The sequence below is a fragment of the Enhydra lutris genome, unplaced genomic scaffold (assembly GCF_002288905.1).
Source record: "Enhydra lutris kenyoni isolate GAN:26980312 unplaced genomic scaffold, ASM228890v2 scaffoldscaffold18, whole genome shotgun sequence".
NCBI lineage: Eukaryota > Metazoa > Chordata > Mammalia > Carnivora > Mustelidae > Enhydra > Enhydra lutris.
In genome coordinates, this window is record NW_019154102.1 from 24,281,750 (window position 1) to 24,303,393 (window position 21,644).

Here is a 21,644-nt window from a genome sequence, read left to right on the forward strand (position 1 = left end):
AGGCTTGAGATTTGTTCATCCGAGGATTGATTATGGGAGGTATGGATTATGGAGAGGAATTTAGGAGGCCTCAAGTGGAAGGAGATTACAGCTCAGAGCCAATTAACTTGACTAAATCATACCTTCCTAACAAGAATTATTTGCTCTGGGGGGCGCCTGGGTGGCTCAGTGGGTTAAGCCGCTGCCTTCGGCTCAGGTCATGATCTCAGGGTCCTGGGATCGAGTCCCGCATCGGGCTCTCTGCTCGGCAGGGAGCCTGCTTCTCTCTCTCTCTCTCTCTCTCTCTCTCTCTCTCTGCCTGCCTCTCTGTCTACTTGTGATCTCTCTCTGTCAAATAAATAAATAAAATCTTAAAAAAAAAAAAAAAAAAAAAAAGAATTATTTGCTCTGGAAGCTCTTTACTCATGCCTAGTTGGGGAGATGTGGTTGTGTTTGTTTGAGAGGTGATTACATTATGATGACTCCATAAAAGGCCTGTTCGTGTGGCCATCTTGTTCTACGCAGCAGGGAGCTACTTCGCTGCTTTGGGGACTCCACTAGGGTTCCTCAAATGGGCACCCATCACCACTGTGCGGTATCTTTGCTTTGAAGCTGAGCTGGCTCTTTGCTTTTCAAGCCTCTCAAAGAAATGTTCCCCTCCCCAGTATCCCTTGACCTGTCCTGGACTTGAATCTTCTCCAAGAGCCACAGGACTTCTGACACCTTGTCCCCATTTTGCCCCACACTCACACTGCTAACTGATAGGGTTCCAACCCAGCAGCCAGAGTTCTGAGTCCCTAGGGTGTAGAAGCACAGTGACCAATCATCCCAGTTTTCCTGGGACAGGGATTTCCTGGAGTGTGGGACTTTGCGTACTGAAGCTGGGAAAGTCTTGGACAAACAAGAATGAGTCAGTCACTCTAAAGGTTCAAGAGAGGCAGCCCTTAGGAAGCAGATGAAGGGAATAAGGAGGGGCCCTGGACCAGAACCAGGGAGTGTGTGTGTATGTGTGTGTGTTGTCTATGTGTACTGAAAGGGCAACACAGGTGTAAAGAATACTTTTCACACATAACGGCTGACAAATTCTTAGCTCTACACCAGTAGTCATTATTTCTGACCATGATGCCATTTTTCCTTCCAGTTGCCCAGGTTTGTGAGGCGGTCAGTGATAGATGCAATATTTGGTCACTGGGATAATCACACGGACTACTCTTTCCTTACAGCCTCCCCCCTCCCCCAAGTCTGACCCTGAATCCCCTCAGCTCTTACCTTCCACAGTGGCCAGAGATCCACTCCTTCCTCAGGCCCCTGCCAGTCCCTGGTCTCCCCTACACTTGCAGGCATATGAGCTGGCTCCAACACTGGTGAACCTCTCCTCTCTAAAATCTCCACCGACCAGGCTCGAGCTATGGTACAAGGCCTAAATTCCTACCTTTGGCCCTTTCTCCTCTGCTTTCTTCATAAACCATTTTCTTCTTTCAGTTAGGCCCAGTCGCAGTTACAGGGACAGAGTGTGCAGTGGCCAAAAGCATGAGCCCGAGTCACCTAGGCAAGCAGGTTAGTGCCAGCCCCACCACTTACAAGCTTCACGACCAGGTGATGGGGTGGTCTTGGGCTTCTGTGATTCAGTCTCTTTACACTTAAAATGAAATTAAAGTCTCATTATCTCCTGGGAAAACTGTGAAAATTAATCCATGCAAATCCCTTGAATTGTGCTCAGTAAGGGGTAGCTCTTGTCTAACAACACCAGGTTCCCTTCTGCCTTCCAGTCTTGTTCACTATCCCTGAAAGAGCCTCTCCTGGGACCTCCACCTGCAACTCAGGCCCTAGCTGACTCCCCTTGGATCCTGGAAAGGTCACTCTCAGAGCATTCTTGAGAATGAGACTGTGGGATCTGGGCAGAAGCATGGAAAGGTCTGAGGGGGGGAGGAAGGGCAAACACGGTGAGAGGGAACCAGGAAAAAGCCTCAGCATGGTCTTGTGAAGATCAGCAGGGATGGCCCTGCTTAGGGGTAGGCCTCTTCCCTCCCCATCACACTGCCAGAGAGTGATTAATTACCAGCAGAATAAATTAGTCTCAGAAATGTCCACCAGTGGGGGTAGGCTGTTGACTTCACCCACAAGGCCCTAAGCCACTACACCAAGCTCCACCTCAGCGGGCCTCCCAATCTTTCTGCCAAGGCCACCATCCTGGCGGGGACACTTCCTGCCCAAGTGCAGGGCAGAAGTCACAGAAGTAGGGTTGTGGCCCTTCTCCCTGGGGGCTTCACTTAGCCTGTGTCCCAGTATAGGGTTCTTTCAGCGGAGGTAGGAGAAGGGTCAAGACCCCATTAACAAGAAACCGCAGGGCGGGGAAAGGGTAGAATCAGGTGGCCACCTAGAGGTTAGAAGCAAGGTCTCCCAGGGGGGGTGAGGGGCTGAGGAGGGGAGAGAATCAAAGACCTGGTGGAGTCCTGCCACCAAAGGCAGTCAGTAGGGGTGGGTCACCCATAGCTACCAGAATCCCATCTCCTACTCCTCGGCTCAAAGTTTCCAGAGCACTGTGAGGGCTGACAAGCACTGGTTCTGAAGCCTGGCAGGATGCATAGGTCCAAATCCTGACCTAGTGGCTCTTGCTTCGTGAAATGGGCATCATTATATCACCGACCTTATAGAGTTGCTACCAGGGTTAAAGGAGACATCGAGTTTAAAGCGCTCAGCCAAACGCGGAATCTGCACAACAATCACCGATTTTGCTCTTACCACCACCGGCGCAGGGATTGAGGCCTCCTGCGACTGAGTCTCAATTTTATTCTCAACAACTGGGAAAACTGAGCGTCTGGACTATGAGCCAGAGAAGGCCGGATCCACACCCTCCCTCCACCCGGGAACCGGAGGGCGCGGGGCACGGAGGTGAAGAGACGGGGCCCCAGAGCCCGGCAGGCAGCGGCTTTGCCTTCAGTCGACCACCTGAATCTCTTCTTCTGTCAGGTGGTGCCCGGAGTCCGGCGGGCCGGGACCGGGGCCGCCATCCGGCCGCTGCAGGCCGCACGGGACTTCGGGAGACAGTGCCCTCAGCGAGGCCACGTCTGCGCGCATCTCCTCCACGTCGCGTCTGAGCTTGGCTCGCCGGTTCTGGAACCACGTGACAACCTGTGCGTTGGCCAGACCGAGCCTCGCCGCCAGCCCGTCACGCTCTGAAGGCGCCAGGTACTTCTGGAAGACGAAGCGTCGCTCCAGCTCCAGCACCTGCTGCGCAGTGAACGCCGTGCGTGATTTTCGCCGCCTGCGGCCCGTGGGGCCGGGGCCCAGCGCACCCGGGGCTGCGCGGCCTGCGAGGATAGGGCGGGGGTCAGTCTCCGGCCTGCGGGAATCGGGCTTCTGCCGGGAGGGGAAGCTGAGGCGGGGGCGGGGTTGCGGGGGTGGGGGCTGTTGGGGTCCGAGGGTAGCTTAAGCCAGGGGCGGGGAGGCAGAGGTGGGAGAAGGCGGACCGGCTCCAGAACCGCAGCCGCTTATCCAACCAGGGTTCAGGCCGAGAGGGGAGTGGGGGGCATAAAGTGAAAAGGGCCACGTGGGTATGGGAGGCAGCAGTCTTGAGGGCATCTTGCGGAGGTGAGGGAGTGGAAGGAGGACGGGCCAGAGACGACTTGGCGCAGAGGCAGGCCATCTGGGGCAGGACCTTCGAGGCCTTGGGACCGGCACCGAGGCGGGGACCGACCGTGGTCAAAGTAGGGGCAGCTGGCCCCGGACGATGAGTGTTAACAGGAACAGGACCATGGCCTTCTAGAGACGCACGGGTCACGATGGGCACTCTCGGTTTACACTTCTTTAATGACACGGCGCCTCCTCCTCCAGCCCAAAAGGGAGGTATGGGGAATCAAAGGGGTAAGGAGAGGCGAAGTACGTCCCCCGATCCCTGCCTCCGCAAGGACCTTCTGCTCCTGTGCGTTCTCCTGAAGAGAGCGGCGTGGAGCGGAGCAAGGTCCCACGGAGAGGCCCGAACCTCGCCTCCCAGCACTTTCTGCACCGCCCTTGCCCTAGCTCATTCGTTTACAGCCTCCGGCTCAGGCCTTTTGTCTCCTCACGGGTCTGTCTCTGTCGCGATTGGCCCGCCTACGGTGAACGGACCCACGGGGCACTCGCTTCTCGACAGACCGACCCTTCCCCTCGGCGCTGGCAGCCTCCAGGAGCGGCCGCGAAGCCTGGGAACTATGGAGGGGAGGGGAGGATCGGGAGATGCAAGTCCCGGCACGTGAGTTGAGGGCAGGGGGCGGATTAGGGTGGCGGCCAGGGTGAACGAAGGTTCGAGACCGGGACCGGGAGGAGACAGATGGGGAGAAGGTTGAGTCAAAGTGCGTGACCTCGCCGGCGCTGTACCTTCAGAGGACTCCGGAGCGTGCCCGTTGAGTCCGAGGAAAGTTTTACTGGTCAGCTCCTCCAGCGCGCACAGAGGCGACATGGGACCAGGGCTCAACTCTGGAAGCTGAGACGTAGAAGATCCTCGGGTAATCCTGCGCGGGCCTAGGATGTCTGCGATGCTGAATAGTGTCCGGGGTGTCCGAGGCTGGGGTCCCGAGTTCATGGCCGCTCGGGTTGTGGCGGTCCCGCCGCCGGATGCGATCCGCTTCGCAGCTGCCTGGGCCCCAGCGCGCGGTTCCCGATCTGGGCCCCCCGCCTGGGACCCGCCCCCAGCGCTGGGCCCGAGCCCCCTGTGCCCCTCCTCCTGCGCCCCCAACCCCCAACTCGGGGCCGCGCGGTGGGTCTGGCGCTAGTAGATAACCCGGCAGCGGTATTTCTACAGGGTGGGGAGGCTCGGAGAGAAGCCCCAGAACAACCTGCCGTACCGGGCCACTGAGCTGCTTCGCGCTGCGGGGTGCGGCCTGGTGCACATTCTGGCTGGACCCTTCCTGGACGGCCCCTAGTTTCTGTGTGTCACTGACTCCCCGCCAAACCGCTGCTCTGGCTCATAAACTAGTCGGCAATAAAATTGCTTCCCCTGGCCCCAGCGGATGGGGATTTGCAAAATTCCGAGGAGGGATACCAGAGCTGAGTGTTCTAGGATGTCCGATCTCTCCTAGGAAGGACCTCAGTCTCCCGTCCTAGCCCCCTCGTCCCCGCCCCACCCCTGCGGAACGCTCTTAAAGAGGTCCTGGCGGCTGGAAGTTATTAGTGCGGCGCGAGGGGGCTGGGGGGAACTCGAGACTCGGCAGGACCTGGCCTGGCAGAGAGTCTGCAACCGGGAGCATTGGGGATGCAATGTGGAAGCAAAGGCAGGTGAGCGGACTCCTCTGGCTCTCTGGACCCAGGCCAGTCCACCGCGACTCAGAGGCCCTGGGAAAGTCAAAACACACGAAGAAGCGGAGGAGACCTGGGCCCCAGGAGAGAGGACATAGCAAATCCAGAGCTAGCGCTACTGCCTGGGCTGGTCTTTGCCAAGGAAGTCTGGCCTCCACAAAGACCCATCAGCCGATCTGTCTTTGCCTCCTTATTAAGCTCCTGTAGTTCAAATAAGGATTCCCCAGCCTGGGAAGCCCAGAAACCACTGTGTAGGAGCAGCAATGGGAAGGGCCACTGGTCACGCCTCATAGAAAAGTGACCTGAATGCCAGACTTCATGGACCCAACCAGATCCTGGGACAGAAACCCCTGCCACCTCGGGGACAAACTCTAAGGTCTAATATATTCATTCCTTTTTTCTTTTTAAGATATTATTTGAAAGACAGCACACAAGGAGGAAGCAGGCTCCCTGCTGAGCAGGGAGCCCGACCTGGGGCTCAGTCCCAGGACTCCAGGATCATGACCTGAGCCAAAGACAGACACTTAACCGCTTAACTAACTGAGCCACTAAGGTGCCCCAGGGATATTCATTCCTATCCGATTTGTGTCCTTTTCTTTCTTTTCTCCCCCACCTGTTCTAGTACTTAGCTCACACCTAGGTGAGCACTCCACAGTGCTCCTTTGTAGGAAGAAGGCAGCTCTGGGAGAGGGCTGCTTCACCAGTGGAGGCCCAAGAAGGCATGTTTTGTTCACATAAACATGCCCAAATAGCTAGGGGATTCACAGCTGAGAAAGAGAAGCCCCACCACTCCCAAGGAGCTCACCATTCCTAAGGGACATGCCTCCACAGGATTCTTCTGGTTTTTTCCAACAGTGCCAAGAAGAAGTCCCTCCTGGACTGGCCATCACATCACCTCTGTAGACCTCTGCACCTCCCACTGCTTGTGCAATGACCCTCTGTGCCTATTCCCGGGGGCAAGTGGAGCCTGCAGTTGAGGTGCCCTAAACAGAGCTTGGGAGATCTAAGGCACCTGGGCCGAAGACTCTTTAACAAGGACCAGAAGGCGCTTTGATGGTGGGGGTGAGGGAACCTCACATAGCCCAAGGCACTGGCCTGGCCCACCACCAAACAGAGGCGGAGAAACACCGGGTCCTCTTGGTAAGACCCCTCCCCGCTCCCCCAGACACACTCAGTACGCTTGCAGCCTGAGCAGCACACTCAGCCCAGCGGGCCACTGCTGGGGCTGAGAGCAGAGCCAGGCCACGGCAGAAAACCCAAATGCCTCAGGACCTTGCTAATTGGTTACTAATGGGGGGGGTGGTGGAAAGGGGCCAAGAGAGACCCTCCTGGCTGGAAGCCTCAGTCCTCTGAGGTTTCACTTAATCTGCATTTAAAGAGGGTCTCAGGAGCCTGCTGGAATTGCCTAGCTCATGTCCCAAGCCTATCACCAAACAGACACTCCTGTGTCCTCTGTGTAGCTTTTAGGTCATCTCTTCCTCGCTCTCAGTTACTAGTGTATTTGTGGGGAGTACCCTCTCTCCTGAAGGGCCTTTGCCTTCCTCCTCTTCCATCTCTCCCGCCTATCTTCTCCCCCCCCAGCAACCAGGCTCAAGTAATGCGGTTGGACAACGGAGTTGGGCGATCCTCATTTGGGGGACAAGAAAGAGAAGGAGAGACTAGTAAAGGCAGAAGGCCACTGACAGCAGAGCCTGTTAAGGTCAGCCCAGCGGCCAGGGACGTGTCCAGACGATGGTGAGGCCACAGTAGGGGACTTCTTCCAGCAAAACCTCTGGAACCTGAGCTGGGAAGAAACTAGATCCGCTGATGGGGGTAGGAGGAAGGTGAATGATTAATGAGGGAGATTAAGAGATGAAACCTGGGTTCTGGGTTGGGGGTGGGGAGGAGGTTGTGGAGCTCAGCTGTCTTGTAGGCTTCCCTCACCCATACCTCCCACCCCAGGGTCCAACGCTCCCTGTCCCGGGCCTCCTTCACAGAGGGATTCATAGATACGCACCCCCCCACCCCCCCACCCCCGTCTGTGGTGGAGGTTTTCCTCTCTCAGGATTCTCAAGCAACCCCTTGTGGTCTCCCATCTACTCGGATTCCCCTCATTGTCCTTTCAGACATTTGGGGTCCTCTGCTCCTCCCTGTTATCGAGATCCCCACATTCCAACTTTCACTCCCTCAGGAAGATGCCTCTACTCCTATTTAAGGATGCTTTCTCACACCTCTGTTCATCACCCCCTTTCAGATGTCCTTTTCCTTGTAGCCCCACCTTCTCCCTCATTCCCTGATACCGTACGTCTCAACCACCTTGCCCACCTCAGCCTCCCATCTGGTGGGTTCCCTGACCCAGGCTCACCCCAAACTGATGCCCCTCTTCTTGGCAGAGATCTGCTCAATAAACAACCTTCAGTCTCCAAATTTCCCTTCCGGCGCATTCCTTTGAATTCTGTGAATGTAAAGGGAAGACTGGGGGAATCTTCGGAATAACCCCCTCAGGGAGGTGGAAGGACAAGAACAGTCATAGAGAGGTGCTTGGCTGTCCCTTTAGACCCTTAGGGAAGTCCCTTAGCCCGTGAGAGGGAAGTGCGAGTTAAGGGAGGAAACTCCAGGCAGCGGGGCAGGGCGGGGCGGGGCGGGGCAGCCCTTCATCTATCACACTTTTGAGCTTGTTTTCTCTTTCAGAAAATGTTGCGGAAAAGAATTGACTCAGAAACTTAACATTTTAGTTTCATTTCTGGAGGGCCTTGCTTGGGTCTGTGATCCTGTGGCAGCCCTGTACGCTGGCTCACCGCCCCCGTTGATCTGTGGTTATGGAGGTTGTGTGCGCCAGGGGAGTGGCAGGAGACTCAGACCCCATCCTCGAGAGAGACACACACACACACACACCACCCTACCCCCTCTGAGACCCACTACTCCACCACCAGTGAAGTCCCTTTTCCCTCCTTTTCTGCCCAACCCTGGTGCTGGGAGAGACGGGCCAGGCTGAGAGGGACTGGTTCTCCCCTGTGCCAAAGGTGAGGGCAAATCTCGGTGCCCCTTTCCCCCAGGTGAGTGTGGACAGCCGAAATGGCTAGATGAGAAGGGGACGGGGCAAGGGCCAACTCGACCCAGCAAGTGAGGACTGACTGACGCCTCCACCCAGAAGTGCCGCAAGGTCAAGGGCAGCACCCCCTGGAGAAGGCCGGCTGAGAGCTGGCCTCTTGAACACAACCAAGTGACCAAGCGCATTCTCGGTTGCCCAGCTCAAGAGAACTGGGCTTGATTCTCCCCGTGGTGCAGTTCTTAACCTGAGTGACCCTGGGGGACGGACTCTGTGAGGCGCATGCCAGGGAGGGGATAAGGGACTCGTAAACAAGGGAAGAGCAGCGCTCGGCCCTCAGCCCACAGCTGGCCTGCATCAGTCACCTTGGGAGACGGGAGATGCACTGCAGCTGCCTCTGCCTCTGCCACAGCCGCTGACAGACACAAAGAAGGTTCTGCTGAGCTGGGCGCGAGGGGAGGCTGCCTGCTGCACCCCAGAGCCCCGCCTGAGCACCTTCTGCTGCCCCTTGGCCTCAAGCCATGCGCTGTTAAAAGCCTCATCCTGAGGCCTGGTTCCCAGGTCAGCCTTATCTTCTGACTGGGCCTTCTTGATGCCAAGCTGCTGCCAAGCCCCAATCAGACGAGTCCCCAACTCCTGCAGCTGCTTGGGGACCCAAAATATCCTTAGGAGCATTTCTACTCTCTTTCCCCCTCAGCCCACACCTCTGGCGGTCGTGGTGGTGGTGTTAATTCCTTAAAAATGCCCTTCCACCTGCAAACCCCTGGAGAACAGCCTCGGTGGGGCATGCTTGAGTGGAGCCCATGCCGTGAGTCCCAGAAGACAGGGGAGGAGCCCAACGGATGCAGATATCATTGACCCCAAACCTCAAGATATATGCTGGTTTAGAGGCAGGCACAAAGGGGTGCAAAAAGCCTGGGTTCTGGCGGAGAGAGGGTTTCCTGGAGGAGGTGATACTTGGGCCTTGAAAGAACAGCTGGGTATGGGGTGAGGGAGAAGTATTCTAGGCATGAAGTCAGAAACGTGCGACGGTTTGGGAATCGTGGAGATTCTGTCGGGCTGAAAGTTCTACAGTGTCCCCGCCCTGGTCCTCACTGTCTGCCCATTACACTTGAGGGCTCTTCCTTGCTCTCTGCAGTCCCTCCACACTGTGCTCTTCTCGTGACCTACAAGCTTCATCTGTGTGTAGGGAAGGCCAGGTCTACTGTGCACTGGTCACTATGCTCAGGCCCCTCAAACATACCACTCCCACCCCGGGACGCCCCAGGCTCAGGTTCTTTAGCCAGTTCACACCGTCTTCACGGAACTCCTCCCCTAGGTCTTCTGCCCCCATCTTTATCCCTGGAAGCTCCATGCCTTCAGCCCTCCCCAGCCATGCACAATGACCCCTTTGAATTCACTGGAGTCAGACTTGGGCCCGTAGAAGACTTAGGCTTCAAAGTTGAGTTCTGGCAACATTGATGCTGCTGGCTCCTTTCCCATTCGTCCCAGATTCAGCCACAGCCCATTAGCTTCCCTCAGGAACTTCTTCCTCCATCTGTTACTGTCCCAGTCAGACAAGTTTCTGACTACCCTACTGAGAGGCTACAGAACAGGGAGACTGGCTGAATTTATGTCCAGAGTCCAAGGCTCATGTCTGGGCTCATACAGTCAAGGAATGTTTGCTGAATTAATCAAGGAAATTAACAGCCTTGCTGCTTTCCTCTTGTTACCTGAAGTTGCCTTTGCTCTCCTGGGCACCACCTTCCCTCTCCTCACCCTAGCTTCACCTGATCCAGGTACCTGAAGGCCTACTGAATCCTGTATGGACAAGCATGTCTCCAACTCAACACCCTTGTGCTGTGTCCTAACCCCCTATTTTAAAAAAATTATTCTTATATATTTTTTAGATTCTTTGGAATTTTCTTTAAAATATATCAATCTTCGGGGTGCCTGGGTGGCTCAGTGGGTTAAAGCCTCTGCCTTCGGCTCAGGTCATGATCTCAGGGCCCTGGGATCGAGCCCCGCATGGGGCTCTCTGCTCAGCAGGGAGCCTGCTTCCCCCTCTCTCTGCCTGCCTCTCTGCCTACTTGTGATCTCTCTCTCTGTGTCAAATAAATAAATAAATAATATATCAATCTCCTTCAGTCCTGCAGTGGTCCCTGTCCAACCCTAGCCCTACCCTCACTGCTCTTGAGTTAGGACACCTCCACTCAAACCTGTAGCATATGCTACAAAATTCAGGTACAGTGAAAACTCCCCTCCAGAAAGCCTTCCCTTCACCCCCCCCCCCAAAAAAAAAAAAAAAAAAAAAAAGGCTGGTATGGGTAACCTGGTTCCACTTAGCTCACCTTCTGAGTTTTATATGTGTAGGGTCCTCTACCCCTCTCCTTTGCCTCTCCTTTGGCAATTCACTGAGGGACCACGGACATAGAGAGGCCCTCCTTCAAGATGAAACTCAGAGGATTTCTGAGGGAAGCAGAACACAGAACAAAGCATGAGTATGTGGAAGGAAGAAAGGAAAAAAAACAGATGCTTTTTAAAGTTTTTATTTCAAAAAATAAAGCCACAGTTTATTTCACATAAATATCTGGGGAAGGAAGGGGACAGGGATGTAGCGGGGGCTTGGCCCCTACCTCCTCTTCTCTTTCACACTGTATTGTAAAAGCAAAGGGGATGGCTAAGGAGAGAACAAGCAGAAGAAGCAGTCAGTGGGAGCTTCTAACCCAAAACGCCCCCTCAGCCCATTGCTGCCCTGGGGACTGCCTTGACCCCAGCTTACCTTGCCAAACCAGCGGGACAGCCATATCTGCTTCATGGTCATGTGATCTGGGAGAACTTCATTATCAAAAAGGAGCTGTACCTAGGAGGGGAAATGGGGGCACAGCTTTACAAACTGCTCTCTTGGGGTGTCTGGGTGGCTCAGTGGGTTAAGCCTCTGCCTTCGTCTCAGGTCATGATCTCAGGGTCCCGGGATCGACCCCACATTGGACTCTCTGCTCAGCAGAGAGCCTGCTTCCTACACTCTCTCTGCCTGCCTCTCTACCTACTTGTGATCTCTTGCTCTGTCAAATAAATAAATAAAATCTTTTAAAAAAAAACCCAAAAAACTGCTCTCGCATGTAGGTCAAGAACTACCATGATCTATTACAGATTCCGTCCCTCCCTTTCAACCCCTTCCTTCCCCAAAAACCTACTGTAGAAATACTTACATGCTGGGGATTTAGCATTAAGCGGTGACACAGGACCCTCCGGAGATGACGAACCTCAGCTCTAACAGAACATCGGACGTATTTGTTCTGGGGACAGGGATGGAAGGCAAGAGGAAAGGTGTGTCAGGGAAGGGCCACAGGGAAGTGAGTGTCCTTAGAGAGGCCATCCCCTCAGCCCCTCTCACCTGCAGGATGCTTTTATTCTTGTCTTTGCCAGAACTGGGGGAAACAAACACAAGTTAGGGAGTCTGATCCTTCCCAGTTCCCACCCAGCACTATGGTATACTCTCTTCAAGGGAACAGACACTCCCTCACTGCAAGCCCCTCCCTGGTTCTGAGTCACTGACTGTTACTGCAGACAGTTCAGGACCTGCTCTTTACCTCAGCCGTTCCAGGCACAGGCTCAGCTGCTCATCATAGCGATAGTAGTGGGCTTTTGAGTGGTCAAAGCTGCTGAAAGGGAGGCCGAGGTTGCTCAGGGCTGGCTCTAAGAAATAGTGAGGACAGTGGCACAGATTCCATATTCCTTTTCCCCCAGAGAGCAAAACTGGGCAAGAGGGATGTTCTGGGGGCTTTTTCTTACCCTCCTGCTGCCAAGGGACATACCTTCCCCACTGGGTTGGGTGACCCGGTCCAAGCCTCGAGACTGGTAGAATTCTCGAATCCGTTTCTCTTCACCTAGAAGGGAGGGGAGTGTGGGAAATAAAGTATTAACCCTCCCTTTGTCCCCATGACTGTCAACCTCTTTACCTATGTGATTCCCACCAAAGCCCTTGTCATCTCCAGCATCAGTCCTCTAGAGGCCCCTCAAAGTTAGGTTGGTCACTCACTGTCTTGTAGGCCAGGCACTAGCTTGTACACGATGTCCTGCATGACCCGGTCCAGTTTGAGGTTGAGCAGTGGCTGTGTCTCGTGGATCTTGATGTTGCACATGGGGCAGTACTTACTGGTTTGGAGGTACTTCACAATACAACTCTTGCAGACTGCAGGAAGAAAAAAGTAGACTCTTGGGCCCGCTGGGGATGGGGTTCGTGCCCTAGGTAGGGTGCCTGGGTGGTTGGCGCAGGCAGCCAGCAGTGTGGCAACCGGCTTGATGGGGACTAGGGCCTGGAAGAAGCAGCCAGGGTCCAGGGCACTCACACGTATGAAGACACTCTGTGATGGTGGTAGCATCCACGAAGTAGCCAGCGCACAGGCAGCAGACGATGTGCTCATTCAGGTCTTTGATCTTCACTCGGACCTCCTCCTGCGGATCCACTCTCCGTCACCGATCACCCCCTCCAACCCCAATCTTACGCCTTCCCAGCTCGGGAGATGCCTTTCAACAAACCCCACGGACAAGTCTCGCACCCTGCGCGGTCCACAAGGGATTAGTTCCCGGGAACGGACACTCCCCCTCCGCCCAGCAGGGGGCTCCGCGCCCAGCGGGGGCTCCCTTCACTTGGACTCGCCCGACCTTCCTTTCCCAGGGGAGACTACACGACGTGGGCGGCACAATGCGCAAGCGTCCTAGCTCGGAGTTTGGCAACCCGACCGCAATCGCGCAGGCGCATTGGGTACCCTGTCTCTGCGCAGGCGCACTGGGCGCCAGGCCAGCCACCGCCCGTCCTCCAGCCGGCCCCAGTTCGCACCGCTAGCCGACCACAGCAGTAACCCTGCCGCCCCTGCACCTCGTTCCGTAGCGGGTCCATCTTGTACACTGACTGGAGCTGGTTCCGAAGCCTCATCGCGATCGCAATCTGGCCCCCCTGAGGAGACGCCATCTTAAAGGCTGATCCCGGCCTGCCACTTCCGGTGCCGCCTGCGGGGCGGGACTTGTCGCCCAGCAACGAGGGCTTAGGTCTTTTCGGATTCGCTGACCCTCTGTAAGGCCCCGCCCATGTCCCTTTCTCCCCGTGTGCTCACCTGAGCCCCACTGGCCCCTCCCCCTCCTCAATCCGTAATTAAGGAGGGGGGTTGTGGGGAGGGGGTCCTATCTCACAGAGCTCTTGTAGTAATCATCACAATAGACCCTACCCTACCCCGGGACTAACTTTTGGAGCCAGCAAAAGACTGCCCCCTTCTACCCCAAAGGGCCCAGCGGTCTCCGCCCGCCGCCGATCAGGGTCATCGATCTCCCGTGACCAGGACCCCGCTAGAGAAACCCCTCCTGGGTCCTTTCCTCGTACTGTAGCCCTCGTCGGCTGACGCGTCCACGTTACGGATCTTCATCCGAATGGCAGGCCTTCTCCCGGCTCCACGGCGGGAGTTTCTCCGGGCTTTGCGGAGTCTCGGAGAGGGTGGCGGGGAGGGAGAGACCCCCAGGGACTTGGTGTAGTGCTCTTATTCTCCCCCCACTCCCCTGCCGCCGGGGCTTGTGGAGGGGGGGGGGGCAGACCCCTGTTAATGATGATGATTCAATCATCGGCGCCTGCGGAGGCCTGGGACAGACTAATGCAGAGCAGATGCCGAAGGAGGAGGGGAGGAGGATTGGGACACTACGGCACATAGACACGCCGAAGCAGCAAGAGACTGCAGTAGCATAGGCCCAGCCCCTCAGGAGAGTCTTAGGAACTCTAGACCTTGTACACCGCGATCTCTAGGTAAGCCCCGTACTCAGGAGAGTCTTAGGAGCTCTAGACCTTGTACACCGCGATCTCTAGGTACTTCCAGTGGGACTGAAAACCAAGGATAAGTTTACTGTGAAGTATTAACATCAAGTGTAGTTGGGAGACTCAAGGGAATGATCCCAGTGAAGACCACCCAGGGCGGTCTTCCTTTCTGGAAGAAGTGGGACATTGTGTGGGCACAATTTAGAGAATAGGGTTGGGATGCGTGGATAAGAAGTATGGTGGGAAAAGAAAAAAAGGCAGAGTGAAGGGGAATGACTGGAAAGACGAACAGGAAGGCCACGGGGTGGATTTGAGAGTAGTGATAGAAGCAAGGCCTCGTGGGGCTGGGACTTTAGCCTAAGGGCAATAGGGAGCTAGCAGACATTTTTTTGAAGGGAGGGAGTTACCCTATGAAAGAAACATTTTTGCTCATTTATCTTTGAATAATTGGAGTGGATAAGCAGCAAGAAAATATGAGATTAGTGATTTTTAAATCAACCCCTTCTCACTACAACCACTGCTTACCTCCCCAGTCCAAGATACCATCATCTGTCCTCTGGATGATTGATTGCAGTGGCTTCTGGCCGGCTTTCCTTGCTCCACGTTTCCATATGAATAAAAAGGATATAAGGAAAGTTTTTTGAGTTGATGGATGTGTTTGTTATCTTGATTGTGATGGCTTCATGTGTGTACACATACACTTTTATACACTTTAAACATGTACAGTTTATTGTATGTTAATTTACCCTAAGAAACTTGTTTAAAGAAAAGCACAATATTTTAAAATCAGGCATCTTTTCCTTAACCTAATAGCTTCCATTTTCAGAATAAAAGCCCAAGTCCTATAATGCTTCAAGGCCTTGCATGGTCTCTCCAGCCATACTGGACCCCTTACTGTTTGTTCCACAGATAACACCAAGATATACTTGCATTATCACCAACTTGAAATGCTCAGATATCTAAACGATTCCTTTCTTCCTCCAGGTTGTTATTCTGTGAGGCCCTCTGTGATCACTTTAGATAAATCACGACCCCTGTCCTTTCACTTTCCCCCTTTCCTTTGTTTTCTTCTTAGCATTTATTATTATTTAATATATATCTTGTGTTTTACCTGCCTCCCCCGCTAGAATATAAGCTTTGTATGGCAGGGATTTTTTTTTTCTTCTGTTGTGTCTGCAGCTCTATTTCCAGTGCCTGGTGTGTGGTAGGAGTTCAATCAAAATTTTCTGGATGAACAACTGAATAAATGTATGTTGTGGTAATGATGGCCTAGATTAGGTTGTATCAGTGGGAATGGGAAGAAAGGGCTGCATATGAGACATTTCAAAGGGAAGCATAGGAGGGAGTGAAAGAGGAGCTTGGGAGGTGAAAGCCTCCTCCAGCCTGCCGGACTTTAAGGTGGCTGCCCCAAAGGCAGGTGGAGCTCACCAGAAGGTTAGGACAGAGGGTTGGAACACAAGAAGTGTCAGAGCCAAGGATAGAGGTCCCAGAGTTTTCTGAGTGGATATAAAAGATGGGACTATTAGAACAGATGAAACCTTCAGCAGATAATAGAGAGGGAAAGCTGAAGTCTGAGCTCTCAGAATGCTCAGTCTTCAGTGGAAAAAGTGAAGTCGGTGGAGAAAAAAATGTAAGCCTTGACTACGGGAGCCTAAGATGTAAAATAAGACAGTATTACAGAAACCAAAAGGGATATTTCAAGAAATATTTGGTAATCACCAGAGCAAAATATGTCAAGAAATCCTTGATAATAGACACCGGAGCTCTTTGAAAAAGAGTGTGGTAAAGCCAAGTTGTAGTGGATTAAAATAATAAAGGATGAGGGGCACCTGGCTGGCTCAGTCAGTAGAGCCTGCTACTCTTAACCTTGGGGTTGTGAGTTCGAGCCCCACACTGGGTGTAGAATTACCTTAAAATTAAAATTAAAAGAATAAACGATGAGGAAGTAGAGGAAGTGGTTGTGTGGAGTACAAGGGAAAGGAAAAACATAATCTCTCTTGAAGAGTCAGGCAAAGATTTTTGTCCAGGTAAAATAGACCCAAGACAGTTGGGAGTAGGAAGGACTAAGCTAATGAGAGAAATGATGATGATACAGAAGTGGGGACCATCTCATGGGAAAGATACTGCTCAAAAAGCAGGAAAGAAGGGACGACACTGGAGCACAGGCTGGGGACATGCCTCTTCCTGTGAAGCTGCAAGTTTGAAGGCCTGAAAACGAAGGTTGGGGACCACATGCACATAGGGGTCCTGTGCCTGGATGGAGGGGCCCTGACCTCCATCTTAGATATAAACTAGCAGGAACCACCTTTTCCAGGGAATTGGGATCAAAGAGCTGGAGACAAGCAGAGGAATTCCTAGGACTGTGGCTGACAGAATTGAATACTCTTTTTTCTTAAAAATAGGGCACTCATTTCTTTTTTTGTAACTCTCCAGAAGATGTATATACATTACTGGGTTTGTGACCATTCTCCTCCAAGGGTCAGCTGGGCGATCTCTGGATGGCAGTGCCATCAGGGCTGACCTCAAAAGGCAGGGTGAACTGTCAGCAGGAATACAGTTCTTCCTTCCTCACTGATTCATTCAAAAAGGATTTATTCAGCCTGATTGCAGACACACTAGAGCCCAGCCTTTCCTCAGAGGTCCATGCACTGGAGTGGAGAAAAGGACTGACAGATTCTTAACCTGCAGGACAGCGTCTTTACTTACTTTGCTGTCTCCCTAGGCTCTCCGTTCTCATTCAGGGGATCCAGCCCAAATGGCCTCTGGAGGTTTTCCCTGCCTGAACAGCAGAAGTTTCATGGCCCCTAGTAGCCCCACTTCTCTACTGCTGAGAAAGGGTGCTTGGGCTTCAGTGAGGGACTAGGGGAGGTGATAATGTCTGTCTTTTCCACCAGCCTATCAAGATAACAACACAGCTACCAAACTGGTGGGAGCGCCCCCTCCCACCCCCACCCCGCCCCGCCTTAAGAAAGGGCTATTTGCAGGGTCAGAAAGGGCTGGGGAAAATGGATAGTGGAAGTGGACGAGAATTTGGGGAAGGAAGTCACATATTACTGATGCTGACTGCCTCCCTCCTCTGTGGTTCACCCCCTTCAGACTGAGGCTTCTGAGAACTTTGAAGGAGGGGGTGGTGGCTTTAGTGGGGAGAGTCCATTCCCTTCGCTTTTTTATCTTCCTGCCCAGATGCCCAAATACCGCTCGCAGTTCCCTGGAGAAAAAAGACCCCTTCACCCTGCCTCAGGCGCAGGGCTTCAGCCCATCTGCTGGTGAGAAAGGAGGGGCAGTCTTTCCCAGGAGATCCTGGAGAATCAACTGGAAGATCCGTGCACCGAGGGAGACCCATCTACTAGACTTGGAAGGCATTTCGGCTTACACGGGTAGCAAGACGACTGGAGCTGAGCACCAGAGTGGGGTGGGGTCTAGGGGCAAGGGCTGACACAGCAGGGTGGGGTCCTTTGGCCACCACGTGTCCAAGGCAGGCCGAGCGGCTCATCCGTGCCCACCCGTCTCGGAATGGTAGGAACAGCCCCCCTCCCTGCGCCCAGTCTCACCGGCTCAGAGGCGCCAGGGCCCCCCCGGGGCCGGGGCGGGCCGGGGAAGGTAATGTAATTCCGACCCAGCTAACCCGATTATGGCGGCCTGCACCGGGCCGGGCGGCGGCGGGGGCGGGTCTAAAGCGCAGGGGCCCGCCGGGCCCGGGTCCCATCCCGGGAAGGACGCAGAGTTCACACACTCCCAGCTCCTGGGTCCCCGGCCAGAGGTCACAAGGTCACAGAGCGCCTTCAGTCTTTCCCCACCTCCCATCCCTGACACACTCCAGGCACAGTTTCTGGAGTTGGGTGGGTGAAGGGCCTGTGGAAAATGACGCGGCTGAGACCGCCGAAGGCTTCAATAAGGACCCACGTGTCGCCTGTGGCGATTTTGTCCTCTCGCCTTTGAGGGGGAAGTGTTTGAGAATTGACTTCCTAGGCGTAGAGTGGAGCGGCAGAGTCCCGCGTTGGTGGTCCCCTGTGGGGGGCAGAACGCCACCCCCAGGCTTTCATCCGCCTGACTTAGCCTGGGTTGAGCCAATGGTACGCTTTACACCGATTTCGGAAAATCGAAATTCTAAGAAACACAGGGCACCGGTTACTGGGGTTCGGGGAAGAAGGTAGGGCCCCTACGGCAGAGGCCGGGAGGTGCACCAGGGTCGCTGGCCTGGAGTGGTTGCTCCCCGCCCTAGCCCACCAGACGCGCCCCGCCACCGCCTTCCCACACCTGTCCTCTTCCCGAGCCTCCAAATCGCCGGCGCCGTTCCCAACCGCTTCCCATCAAAGCCAGGAAGCCACAACGAGATTTGGTCTTCGAGGGCACTTAGGCGGGGGCCACAACGAATCTGGGAGTCGGCAAGCAGGACCCATCGCGAGGCGAAAATTGGGGCCTGTGGGAGAAGACACCTGCGAGGAAGCCGGTGTGGCCGAGGAAGCCCAAAGGCGGAGGCCGGCGAGGATGGAGTTGCTGTGCGCATCTCGCCTGACTCAGCGCGCAGCAGCCCTTGCTCCGGCCCCTCCCGTGCTGAGCCTGGTTCCTAACACCCTTGCCACCTCCCCCCTTATCCCCACCATCCCCGCCCGCCAGTTGTCCCGGCGTTTGGCTCAAACAGGCGTCTCTTTCCCTTTAACGGGTACGGCCCCGCCCCTGCCCTACCCCCAGCCCCCACTACCCACCCAGTGCTGATCTGTCAGTCACTGCCCCATCCCCAGCCGGCCAACCCTCTCCACCCCGGACTCGGGCAGAGGCCCTGGCAGCCCAGCGTCCATCTGCGCCTCAGGGACAGCAAGGGCGCTCCTGGGGCCCCCGCCGGTCGCGCTCCCCCGGGATGCGAGTCCCTGCGCCGACGCCCGGCAGAGGCCGGCACGGGCGCGGCTACTCCCAGTGCACAGGGATGAAGCTGTCCCGGGGGCCCCGGAGACCCGCAGCGGCCAGCCCCGCGGGCCCCTGAGGCTGCCGCCCCGAGCGCTCCGCTACTGGGTTCCCAGAGTTGCCTGGGGCGACCTCCCCAACCGCCAAAACTCCGGTGGTCCTCCTTGACCCGGACCCATGGAGCCGGCGGTCCTGGCCTCGCACAACCTTCCGCACCACGAGCCAATCAGCTTTGGCATCGATCAGATCCTGAGCTGCCCGGAACCCCCCGGGAGCGGCCTAGGCCCCGGTCGCGCCGGCCAGAGCCATGGGGAGAGTGCAGCGTTCTCGGGTGGATTTCACGCAACCTCAAGCTATGGTCCAGCGGGTTCGCTGGCCCCGCTACCTGGCAGCTCAGGCATGGGCCCAGGCGGCGTGATCCGCGTCCCGGCGCATCGTCCAATGCCAGTGCCTCCGCCCGCGGGAAGCGCGCCAGCAGTGCCTGGACCCTCGGGCTTGGGCGGAGCCGGGGGCCTAGCCGGACTCACCTTCCCTTGGATGGACAGCGGCCGCCGCTTTGCCAAGGACCGGCTCACGGGTGAGATTGCCCGACCCTCCAGCGTCCAGCCCCACATTGACCCCTTTTCCTCATCTTTGATCCTTCTGCTCCGACTCAAGTTCCCCGTACGCTCCCCTCCCGGATCGTCCCAGGGGATCCTCCCCCAACATGTTTCTCTTGGTCCTGATGCTCAGAGAGGCAATGGGGAGGGAGCTGCCGTCGATGTCCGCGCCCTCCTTTGCAGCCCACTGTCCATACCGCGGGTAGGGCAGGGTGAAGTTCCGGGGGCTGCTTCTTCCTCACCCAAGGGGGGAGGGCCATTTCTTCCGAGGCCCTTTCTTGTCTGGAGGCCTTTGCTGGGATGGCGCCCGGCTTCGAACATCTGGAAGGGCCGCCCTGAAAACCCTGCCCTGTTTCTTCTTCCTCCCTGTAGCTGCACTCTCGCCCTTCTCCGGGACGCGGCGCATAGGCCACCCCTATCAAAACCGGACCCCCCCAAAGAGGAAGAAGCCGCGCACGTCCTTCTCCCGCTCGCAGGTGCTGGAGCTGGAGCGGCGCTTCCTGCGCCAGAAGTACTTGGCCTCGGCGGAGAGGGCAGCGCTGGCTAAGGCCCTGCGCATGACCGACGCACAGGTCAAGACTTGGTTCCAGAACCGGCGCACCAAGTGGCGGTGAGGCTTGGGGCGAGCGAGGGCTCGCGGGAGGCGTCAAGTGGTGGCGCGGCGCGGGGCTGGGTTGGAACCGCGGGCCCGGCCGGTGACGAGGCGCGGGGTGGGCGCGGGGTAGGCGAGGGCCGGCCTAGCTGACCCCGCGTTTCCGCTCGCCTAGGCGCCAGACGGCGGAGGAGCGCGAGGCGGAGCGGCACCGCGCCGGCCGGCTGCTCCTGCACCTGCAGCAGGATGCCCTACCGCGGCCTCTGCGGCCGCCGCTGCCCCCGGACCCACTCTGCCTGCACAACTCGTCGCTCTTCGCGCTGCAGAACCTGCAGCCCTGGGCCGAGGACAACAAGGTGGCTTCCGTGTCCGGGCTCGCCTCGGTGGTGTGAGCGACGCCTACCCGACCGGCCGAGAGCTCTCTAACGGACTGAGGCGCCGCGCGGAGCGCCCGGCCCAGGACCATGGAGCGCGGCTGACCACGCCGTGGTGCCGTGGTTCCGTGGTAGCGGAGCTGGTGAGGAGGAGCTGGCTTTGAGGCTGTCGTCGAGGGCTCCACGGCCGCCGCGGGCTCCCAGGCTTGCGTTTCGAGGTTGTGCCGCGCTTTTAGACGTGGCCTTTCCCGCCATTTCCCACTTAACTGCGGTCGCAAGGCAGCTGGAACCCGAGGAGCCCAGAAGGCGGGACTTGCGGTATGGTAGCCAATGAGGTGAGGGGAGGGGGCGGACTGGCCAATGGGAGCTGCTCTCCCGAGGACTTTGGATTCTTCGGAGGGTGGGTTCAAGCTGGGGTTCTGGACCCACAGAGCAGCCTAAAGGTGGTGCTGGGAAGGGATGGCGGCAGCTCGCACGGCCTGGGTCTGTATCAAAGGTGCGAAGGAAGGAAGACACCAATGACAGCGGAATAATGGAAGAGGAGCTAGAGGGCAAGGGTCTGACTGTGACAGGAACCGAGGGTTATCCACACCAGGCATCTCATTCTTCAACTGTAAAATAATCGCTAAGGATACCTTTCTGACTTTGAACCTCATGTTGTGTGTGTTCAACCTTCTGACTCCCCCTCCTCCTTGAGCCTCACAACACGCCTGGGTGGCAGGCAAGACGGATACTAACACACCCGACGAAACAGAGAATCTGGGGACACTAACACGTCTCTAGTCTCCCATGGGGACAGACAGAGGAAACGGGGAGGCAGTGGATAAAATTAATGGACCCCGTGGAGTTAGGCTGAGCAGATTTTGGCAAATAACTAGGACTATCCAAGAAGAATCAAAGATAATTCCAGGGTTGGAGATGTAGAGGATGGGGAGAGAAATGGTGTTGTGGATAATGAAGGGGAAATTGAAAGATTAGAGCAAGATAACTACAGGCAAAACTGAACGCCAGACCTAAAAAGAATACATTCTAGAAAAGTGCTTTTGGGGCAGGTTGGGTGACATCCACATAGGGGTGGAGATAGATGGAATGATGAGAACAGATAGACTCTCCA

General features: G+C 55.9%; 3 protein-coding genes across 5 annotated transcripts; 1 reads left to right on the forward strand and 2 right to left on the reverse strand.

Annotated features, from left to right (window-relative positions):
- Positions 1 to 2,749: 2,749 nt before the first annotated feature.
- LOC111147953 (ladybird homeobox 2) lies at positions 2,750 to 10,673 on the reverse strand. Of its 2 annotated transcripts, XM_022504240.1 has the most exons (4): positions 10,612 to 10,673; positions 6,059 to 7,687; positions 4,336 to 4,594; positions 2,750 to 3,290 (listed from the first exon to the last, which is right to left on the reverse strand). In XM_022504240.1, the coding sequence occupies exons 2-4, from the start codon at positions 6,059 to 6,061 to the stop codon at positions 2,917 to 2,919; spliced, it is 636 nt and encodes a 211-aa protein (XP_022359948.1). In that variant the 5' UTR covers positions 6,062 to 7,687; positions 10,612 to 10,673; the 3' UTR covers positions 2,750 to 2,916. The 2 variants fall into 2 exon arrangements, with proteins under 2 accessions (XP_022359948.1, XP_022359949.1); XM_022504241.1 differs by lacking the exon at positions 10,612 to 10,673 and having other exon boundaries at positions 6,059 to 10,143.
- A 129-nt stretch (positions 10,674 to 10,802) lies between these two features.
- LOC111147951 (polycomb group ring finger 1) lies at positions 10,803 to 18,374 on the reverse strand. Of its 2 annotated transcripts, XM_022504237.1 has the most exons (11): positions 18,321 to 18,374; positions 14,589 to 14,660; positions 13,143 to 13,220; positions 12,613 to 12,718; positions 12,303 to 12,455; positions 12,079 to 12,150; positions 11,854 to 11,959; positions 11,658 to 11,691; positions 11,473 to 11,559; positions 11,043 to 11,123; positions 10,829 to 10,940 (listed from the first exon to the last, which is right to left on the reverse strand). In XM_022504237.1, exons 1-11 carry the CDS (start codon positions 18,372 to 18,374, stop codon positions 10,893 to 10,895), a joined length of 891 nt encoding a protein of 296 aa, XP_022359945.1. In that variant the 3' UTR covers positions 10,829 to 10,892. The 2 variants fall into 2 exon arrangements, with proteins under 2 accessions (XP_022359946.1, XP_022359945.1); XM_022504238.1 differs by lacking the exons at positions 14,589 to 14,660; positions 18,321 to 18,374 and having other exon boundaries at positions 10,803 to 10,940; positions 13,143 to 14,580.
- A 105-nt stretch (positions 18,375 to 18,479) lies between these two features.
- Positions 18,480 to 21,174, forward strand: LOC111147952 (T-cell leukemia homeobox 2). Its single transcript, XM_022504239.1, has 3 exons — positions 18,480 to 19,542; positions 19,937 to 20,174; positions 20,332 to 21,174. The coding sequence occupies exons 1-3, from the start codon at positions 19,143 to 19,145 to the stop codon at positions 20,546 to 20,548; spliced, it is 855 nt and encodes a 284-aa protein (XP_022359947.1). The 5' UTR covers positions 18,480 to 19,142; the 3' UTR covers positions 20,549 to 21,174.
- The last annotated feature ends 470 nt before the right edge of the window (positions 21,175 to 21,644 follow it).